At 49.2% G+C, this 9,508-nt stretch overlaps 1 protein-coding gene across 2 annotated transcripts in view; it reads left to right on the top strand.

Annotated features, from left to right (window-relative positions):
• The first annotated feature begins 558 nt into the window (after positions 1–558).
• Positions 559–9,508, top strand: part of LOC119400063 (uncharacterized) — a 28,456-nt gene continuing 19,506 nt past the window's right edge. Inside the window, exon 1 of one of the 2 annotated variants that reach the window (XM_037666988.2) lies at positions 559–949. Coding sequence is in view for 1 of the 2 variants with exons in the window: in XM_049417953.1 (XP_049273910.1) it covers positions 1,202–2,958 (1,757 nt within the window). In the remaining variant the exon portion in view is untranslated. The other variant, XM_049417953.1, reaches the window with a different exon arrangement.

The raw sequence follows: 9,508 nt of genomic DNA, 5'->3' as shown, positions 1-9,508 counted from the left end.
GTCACGCCGCAGCGGCCGCAACTGCAACTACGGCGGACACGCGCTCTCCCATAGAAAACCACCCGACGCGGCAGGCCGTACCAACGTTTATAGATGGGCCGTACCGTGTGCTTTTTCATCCAGCGGCCGTGGAACTGGAACTACAAACTTCCACGATACCAGCCCAGCGAGCCTTTGTCATCCCGCCTCTCTCTCTTGTCCTCTACTCTTTCCTTCTCGCTATCTTATCGTTGCTCCCCCCTCCCTAAAGGCGCTTTTATTATCTGCTTTCTTTCGGAATTATTTTCCCTCTCTCTACCCCAGAAGGAACCGGTCCGAAACGTGAGGAGGAGGCAGCGCTCCTTTCTGTTGATTCTCCCTTCCGGTAGATGGCGAAGCGGCAGCGGGCAGCCGGAGGCTGGTATTCGCTCATCGGGGTGGTTGCGAGCGAGCTCTTGCCGGATGTTTTGGCTTGCTGAATCCGTGGAGTCCGCGTACGTTGACAGCGGAACCGCTGCGTCGTGTGCTGTCCTTGCCAGGTCGTCGGCAGCTTCGTTCCCAGCGATGTGACCGACCTACGCGGCCGGCACTTGTCGGAAGCGAACGCCACCGCGGGACTCGCTATCTGTAACACCGGCTCCTCACTCGATCTGGCACTGGTGTCGCAGTGCTGCGCGTACTCGTGGACACGAGCCCGTGACACCTGCGGTTGGGACTATAACTACCCCATCGTCCTCTCGCCCTACCATCCGAGACGTGGGGAGGGTGTTTTCCGCGAGTTGTGCACGAACCGAGAGCCCGCCAGTGGTTGGGTGTGGAAGCCGCTGTGACGAGACAGTAAGAGGAAAAAGAAGGGGATGGAAAACGTTTCACGACGAAGGGGAATGACATGCCAAGTGGATTTACGGAGTGAACAGTATCGTTGTGAGCACAGAGATACCAGGAGTCACTTAGGACAAATACTGTGAAGGTCCAAGGTGAACGCAAGAGCCGGTGTGTTTACTTCTAACCTTGACTGCATTTCTAAGGGCCCGCGAGTGCTACTTACTGCGCGTCGCATCTGTGCTGCCTCTGCGTTTGTCAGGAAAGGCAGCTTGCGTGCTTTGCTCAAATTGCCATCTCCGAGATTAGGCGGCGTCGCGTGTGACATGGAGGCCGGACACGCGTCAACGGTTTGTAGCGTTTGTGAACGGAAGGACACCCAGTGACTCTATCACTCGCCATGCCCAAGCGTAAGCGTACGAATGAGGACCAAAGGTGTTGTCGGAGCAAACCGATGTCAATCACGTCAGCCTTCGAGTTTGAAAACAGTCGTTTCTACGGCTCCAGCATAAACTATCCGACTACGTGCAGGAGCAGCGAGGGTCGGCCTTGCGATATCTTCAGGGACCTTACCATATGGAACAAATTCTTCTGGCATCTAGGTCTCCAGCTGAGGGAGCTTTACCCTGGCGAACTTTCTCTCGTCACAATTGTGGATGACCTAGACATTCCCTCGCAGTCGCCGCGACGTGAGTACGCGGCCGCTACGCTTCTGCACCGCCTGCTGATTTATCACCGCTGTTTGGTTTCCGTGGTCTTGACCAGGCTCATTATTCAGGATCACCACCAGCTCATATGCGACGCGTTGCCCAAGAGTCCGAGCCTTCGAAAGCTCGAGGTGTGCCTGCGCGAAATCAGCACGCTTGAGTCACAGAGCTTCGCTGTCGCGTTTCCACTCCTGAACCATCTGCAAGAGCTGAACTGCGAGATGAATACTTTTGAGCGGAGTTTCTGCGAGGGTCTTTCGGAGTTTTTAGTGAGCACCGCATCCCTGACAACGCTCAAACTGAGCGGGCGTTTTGTGGATGACGTAGAAGGGGTGGTCATTATCTTTAACGGACTCAAGCGAAACAGGACAGTTACGACGTTCTCGATAGGCTGTTGCGTAATCGGGATCTTGTCCGAGATCGGCTTCGCGTTCACCGACTACCTGTGCGAGAACCAAACGCTTCGTAGCCTGATCGTGACGTCGTACTACTCGAGTGACGATTACGTACCGAATCGGATCATCCGCTCGCTCTTCAGCAACACCACAATCTCCGATGTGAGCCTGATCGGTTACTCGCTGGATAACGGGAACAGCCAGCTCGTCGCCGAGATGCTCAGTGAAAACCGGTCGCTGAGGGCGTTCCACATGGTAGAGTGTCGTTTGTACAGGAGTGACGGAATTCGCGAATCTGATGGCGTGTCCGGCCGGATTTGTCCGTGGATAAGAGCTCTCGGCGAAAACACTACGCTGGAATGGCTGACTATAGATCTCTCTTGCTTCAACCTCGAGGAGTGCAGGTCTCTCTTCAAGGCTGTCGCGTCAAACAAATCTTTGAAGGGCATCGCCGTAGATTGTTTCACACCCACGACCGAGATATGTCAGGCCCTACGGGAGACTGACCTGCTGGAACGCTTCTCCTTCTCCAGACCACACCTTGTCAGCGACCCCGTCGTCACACTCAGGGAGTGCAAGGAGCTGTCCTGCATCACCATCACCTCGACTGGTCTCCGTGGTTTCGACCCATTTCATACCGCCCTGGGCTTGTTACCTTCGTGCAGTCACGTGACATCGCTGACCCTCAACATACGGGAGGAGTGGTTGGGTTACGATCCCATGCCCTTGATGGCAGCGTACATTAAGGCTACGACGGTGCTCAGAGATCTGGAAATGAACTCATTCTCCAGAATCTGGTCAGCCACGGCACGTGCTGAGAGGCTACTGATGCAAGCGTTGTGCTTCAACAAGAGCATACGCAAGCTGGTCATTAAGGGGATCTACTTCGACGAGGTCGAGATGCAGATGCTCGTGGACAAGTTGCAGGCCAGTCGGACGCTTTACAACCTGTCCTACTACCTGCACGAAGACGGCAGGTCGACCAGGCTGCTGGCCCAGAAGCTGTCACCGATAGTGTCAAGCAACTACACGCTCCTCGGCATGCAGTTGGATAGGTGCTGGTCAATGCGCCACGAAATGTTCGTCGTTGGCAACGTCGTGCACCGCAACTTATCGCTAGTGACGCGCGCGGCGCACTTCGTCATGGGAACGAGACACAGATATTGCGCCGCAGCGGCCGAATTGGTGCACTGGAACCCCGGGCTGGTATCGAAAGTGCAGGCACTCGCATCCGTCGACGAAAACGAGGCTGTGTCGCGAATTGAGAGCAGCGTCAAGAGCTTCTCCGAGTTGGACGACTTCATGTGCGTGGCAGGTGTTGTCAAGTATGGTGTGACTTGCCACAAACGCAATGACGGTCATCTGCAACTGACCGACCTGAATCGATACTGCTGGCTGCACATACGGCAGTACCTCAAGATGGGTGACATCTTGGATGCGTGGTAGGCTGCGGCTCTTTGTGTCCTATGCTGTGGTTAAGTGCAATGCATCCAAGATCACGCAAATTCAAGCTATCGCGTTTTCGCGCGCCAGGTCTGCACAATGTCCTGTGTGTACTGACTGGTGCAGTATCTACTGTATGGCGAGTTTGTCCGTGTAACTTGCTACTCGAAACATCATTGCCTCACTCGCGACTTATAATGTGGACATTGGGAGATCTCAAACAACTCTATACGCTTTCATTTGGTCATTAAACAGCAGTTTCATAAACTAGTGAAAATTTGTGGGCTGTGATAGATGCGTTCTGTTCATTGAGTGAGGGGGGTTGCAGGGGCAGCAGCCGCAGTGACTATGCAATGCGGCACCTTGTTCCCAATTGGCTGTGGACTCGCGAAACATGTAGGCTAATAAGTGCCAGCATTGCGGACCATTCAATCTGGCTTTGTACCTATTCTCGCGATGTAATCGTTGGGTAATATTTTGAGGAGACTGACAGCCTGTTTTCAAGCGAAGCTTCTAATTATCCCCAGATTTGGTTGCCGGAATCAAATGCGAAAAATGACGAGCTAGCGAGCGTGCAGTAATAATAATAGTCGCAAACTATGTGATCGCTTCTTTAGGTATCAAAACGGCGTGTTTGTTTCATCCCATATCTCTGTTGTGTGGGTTTGTTTCATGCTAAGTAATCTCGTTGTTTTATGAAACAGCTGCTTGTGGTCATTATGTATATTATTAGATATTTATTTCAGAAGAAGCAGAACACCGTTATGCACGCGTACATCATTTATATACCTGTTATAACAGTGGCCATGTAGAATAAAACTATGCGGACATAGGGCGCACGAATATGGTGTGTTTAATAACATACAGCATAAGATATCAGGTATTAACTTGGACATAAAAATAAACTTGCAGTTTTGCTCTACGACAGCTTTTGTTTCTTCACCTATTTAGAAATACAGTTAAAACTGGATATAACGAAACCTGATTGTACGAAGCTCCCGATTTAACGCAGAAATTTCCATTCTCCGTGAAGTACCCATGATGTTCAGTATTGTCACCCAATCGAATTAACGAACAAAGGTGGCCACCAAAGCCGAATTACCGAATCTTCTCTCGACATAACTAAAACAAAAAGGCGACGATTTCTTTCCAATTTCGACACAGACAGGCTTCTTTTTTCGAACGTGCGCCCTAGCGCTATCGCGTTAAAGCACTTAGAAGACCTAGTTACGGCGCTAGCTTTTACTTGGACCAGGCTGCACGCCGCGCCTATGCACAGAAAAACGCGCCTTCTGGTACGCGCTACTACGTATCAGAAGGCGCTAGAGGCGGCGGTGGTAGGTTTGGTTATCCCATGGTTTATGCGACAAGGAGAACTGATAATCGCCTCGCAACTTTCTCGCTCGGCCTGCTCGCACAATAGCTTCGCTTGTCCTCCGCCTCATCGCGTATTGGTAGACTACCACAGTTTTACGTCAGCGTGTAACTGGCCGGCACCGGCCGGATGTGGTATCCTTCATGTCCGACCTTCATTACGCGGATGAAGCTCGGACTCCGAGTGAACGAGCGTAACGATGAGGGCTTGTTGGTGCATAATGAAAAGGCAGTTTCTTAGCGCTGGTGTAGACGAGGACACATAGGAAGAGACACTAGAAACATGGGCGCTACTCACAACAATAAAGCTTATTCCTTGATCGCGTCGAACAAAGGTGCCTTCACTTGCGCACGTCACAAAACCATGTGACCTTCGTGAGATACAAGAACCGGACAAAACCGGACGAATCAACAGAAAACACTACAGCGGAATCGGACGATGGATAAAGGTTTATGGTTTGCGCAGGAAACTAATTTCTTTGTGTCAAGGGAGTGAGAACAATCTCAGAAGCAGCACGTCATCGAATGTATGCTGTCATGTGCAAGACCGCTGATTTGATAGGAAGACCGCCAGGGCTGCGCGGAACATGCAGCACAGTCACAGCGAAAGCTAGAAGAGCGGATTTTGCAGAGCCCTTTGTAGAGTCTCTTGGAGCAACTAATACAAGTACAAATGCAAGGTGCACTTGTACGCCATAAATCGTCGTAATTTTTCTGAAGTAGCGAAGTTTCCACTATTCCATTTTTCGTGATTCTTCGGAGAATCGTGGTACCCGCTACACATGTGTAAGGCATTATGTGCACTTTGTGCTGTGGCTGATGGCGATGATGAATTATAGCTGAGCACTTTGCAGCGGGTGAGAACCATTAAACCACATACTCTGTGCGCAGTTAGCATTGTGTGATGACTGGTTGTTATTTTACTCTTCTATATTACTTATGTTAACGCGATTCCTTGCCCGACATGACATCTGTATAGAATATTTTACAGCGAAAGCTGTTATGAGATCAAAACAAGGGCGGTTTTTGGCGCCGTAGTTGTCCGCCGCCGCTGCCCGTATACCCATTGTCGCGCGAAATGAAAAAAAAAAAAACAACGAAATAAGAGAAAAATATCCAGGATGGAACGAAGTTCGAACCTGGACCCTCTGCGTGGGAGCGCAGTATTCTACCTCAAAACCGTGTCGGTGCTTGAAACTGCTTTGCAAAAAGACCATATACAGGCTTCATATCGGGAAGGAACCACATTAACGTATGTAATGTAGTGTGGTATTCATCTTGAGAACCTTTTTGCGCAAACTAAGACAGCGACAAAGTGGGAGGAAACATCACCAGCGCTACTATCAACTGAAGGCTTTATTAGGCCAGAAGAAAACATATTATTACGCCGTGTATGTGCCGGACTAAGAAGACGAAGAAGTGTGTGGTGGTGGAAAAGAAGAAGATCGCTTGTGCCAAAAACTCCTCACAAACTACGGCGGCCCATTCGTTGTCCTTGAGCGCCTCAGTGCAGTGGACTATAGAATAGCCCGACTGACAGCTAGTGGGAGACGATCTACAAAGACTGAGGTCACCCATGTGGCTCGCCTCAAACCTTTTAGTCGGCGGGACGATGCCTAAAACGCGGTGCACTTCGTCTGCGAAGGGGGAAATATTACGCCGTGTATGTGCCGGACTAAGAAGACGAAGTGTGTGGTGGTGGAAAAGAAGAAGATCTCTCGGCAGCTTCGTCCTGTGCGGTCTTTCCGTCCAAGCCTTCTGTAAATAAACCCCAAACCCTTACTGTGGACGTAACAATATATACCCGGATACGTCACTCGCGGCACATGCGCACGGTCAACGGTGCAAACCAAGGCACTATCTCTCCGTATCTATTGTTAACCCATTTCCTTTAGGAGCGAAACTTCTTTGTTGGAAATCGTTTGTGGCGGGTGACTGATGCGAGATGATCCCCTAATGCGTATGTGAAAGGCCTCTGCCAGTTCTCGCGTGGTGCGATCACGGTGCTCAAATAAGGTATCCGTGGCAGAAACGCGTGCTTCGCATCCACACTGCGCAGAATGCATTGCTAAGTGCGTGAGCGGCTTTCCTTTTAACGACGAGAGGAGCTCCCTTAAACGTACGTTAAGGCAGCGACCAGTCTGCCCCACATACGTCCGTCCACAACTTAATGGAATACTGTATACAAGGTTTGAGGCAGATGTAACAAAACTAACTTTGTGCTTGACGTTGCAAGTACGAGAGGCCCCTCTGTCTCCAGCGTCGAGCGTGTCCAATCGTGGAGCACATCTTGCCCTGTTTATTCTTGGCTGAGAAGACCACATTCAGTCCATACCTATGCGGTCTTTTTTTATACGGTGCGAAAGAGCATGCACGTAAGTAATTAACGCCCATCTGGATCGTTCCCATTCTTGCTCACGTGGAAGGCCCCCTTTTATATGCTTGATCAGGCGCCTACAAACATCCTGTAGCACAGACTTGGGGAAGCCGGCTTGTTACAGCCGCAGTGCCTGTGACCAGGTCTACCAAATGATGGTACGACCTGGTAACAGCAGATTTCAGACATGAGAGGGCTACCCCGCTTTTTAACCTTTGAATGAAACGATTGAAAACTTAAGAGGGGCTTGCTAGACCGAGGGGCGTACTTATAACATGTATGGACAGCTGAAAAAAGCAGTCTAAGATCCAGAAACTGTAGAGTGTTTTTAACTGGTTCTTCGCAGGTGAAACTCAACCCCCCCGCATTTTGCTTTGAACGCTCCTAAAATAACCCGCGCGAAGGTTTCCATATGCATATTTTTCCCCAGTACCAAAAAATCATCTACCTAGCGGAAAACCCTAGTGGCAACTCTCTGCAAAACTGGCAACAAGTCCCGGTCCATTCTGCTAAAAAATATATCGCTGAGAACGGGGGCAACCTTGGACCCAAAACAAACCCCCGATTTTTGAACATACAGCTTGTCTCGAAATGCCACGAAGGTGTGGTTCAGGTAAAAACAATCAGGCGTCACACAACGCGAATTGCGCAACGAGTGGGTTGTTCAATGCGTTCAACCCATTACAAAGGGCTCTGATGCATAATTCTTCATCGTCATCAGCCACAGGATCAACAAAGAGCACATAATGCCTTACAGGTGTTTAGCTGGTACCACGGTCCGCCGCAGAATGACGAAAAATTGCATAGTGGCTGCTTCCCTACTTCACAAAAATTATGATGATTTATGGCGTAGTGGGTTCCTCGCAAGTGTACTTCTATTGGTTGTCAAGGAAGCCCAAAGGCTCCGTGATCCATTTCCTCAGGGTATCAATAAAGTCAATTCTCTCTCTCTCTCTTTCTTACGCTAACGTATGTTATAAAGCGTGGTGGGAGAGTTAAGTAACGACCGGGCGTCACACAATGTGAATTACGTAACTAGTGGGTCGTTTAAAGCTTCCAACCCATTAAAAAGGGCCCAGCCATAATTCTTCATCGTTTCAACCGTCGCATCAACAAAGTGCACATAATGCCTTACAGATGGTACCTCGCTTCTCCGCAGACTGACGAATAATGTCGTGGTGGGTGCTTTCCAACTTCAAAAAAAATGTGATTTCTGGCGTAGTTGGTACGTTGCTAGTGTACTTGTATTAGTAGCCACAATATAGGGTTTATAACGGGCTCTAGAAAGGCTGCTCTTCCAGCTTTCGCTGTGACATGTGCTGCGCTTTCCGCGCAGGCCTGGCGTATTTGCGAAGGAGTTGCAAGCAGCAGCATGACGCTGTGGTGGAAGACTCGACCGTCACGCAGAGGGCGCGGGTGAAAATCCCATCCGATCCTAGAAATTTGTTTCCTATTTCATTTTTGTCTTATTTCATGCGATAGAGGTCACGGACACCGGCGGCGGCAGAGCTGTTGTGATCTCATAACAGTTTTCGCTGTAACAAACTTCAGCGCCGACAATGCCCTCTCCACTTTGGCCTCCGTGACAGGCGCGCAAAAAGTCCACTTGCGTTAATATGAACATCTCTGGTTGCCACTGTTTCCGTTTTTCGCACAATTTCAACATATCTTTGCTTTGGAATTCCTTCCTAAGGTACGCGCTAATACTTTACCCTGAGATATGCTCACGTTGCATGAGTGCAGTTGTTCCGGATGGCGAAGTTTTCTCGTGAACCGAAAAACGATTGAAAAAATTTCGGTTTCACTCCGGAACGAAATAATAGATAAAGTTTCGGTTACGTTTTCGTTCCGGTCAAAAATACCGTTTTTTTTTTTCGTTTTTCGTTTTCGGTTTTCGTTCCCTTCCGACACCCTGATAGCGGCATCTTGAAGGCTATTTATGCTCCTACTTTGGGATAGCACACCGCGTACTGGTTAGCAGCCATAGTATTTAGAAGAATAATTGATGTTTTTACACATGATCGTGTGCCCTTATATTTGCTTGTATGTGTGCCATCACGTAGCACGAAACTTTTATTACATGGTAATCAATAAAATTAGTTTGTTTAAATTTTGCTAAAGACCGTCACGATTACGGCAGCATCTACGAAAGATCTGGCAACGTGGGTGGCTTAGTAGTTACTTAGAAACACCAAGAAGGCTTCCCTGCATGGTTAGTAACGGCAAAAGTTACGACCTCTACTAGCTGCTGGCTAGTAAAGGGATGCCGCGAAGGTAGTAAAATACGCTCGAAATTAGTCAGTACATCCCCATACTAACTGTTTACTAACATTTTTCTAAGAGTGTACTTGTGTGCTTTTCTGCCACCAATAATACTCTATAGTGCGTTCAGCTTTCCATTGTTGTCCCTA

This window comes from Rhipicephalus sanguineus, chromosome 7 (genome assembly GCF_013339695.2).
Source record: "Rhipicephalus sanguineus isolate Rsan-2018 chromosome 7, BIME_Rsan_1.4, whole genome shotgun sequence".
Lineage (NCBI taxonomy): Eukaryota > Metazoa > Arthropoda > Arachnida > Ixodida > Ixodidae > Rhipicephalus > Rhipicephalus sanguineus.
Note: the sequence above shows the minus strand (reverse complement) of the source record. Positions and strands in the feature narration are given on the sequence as shown.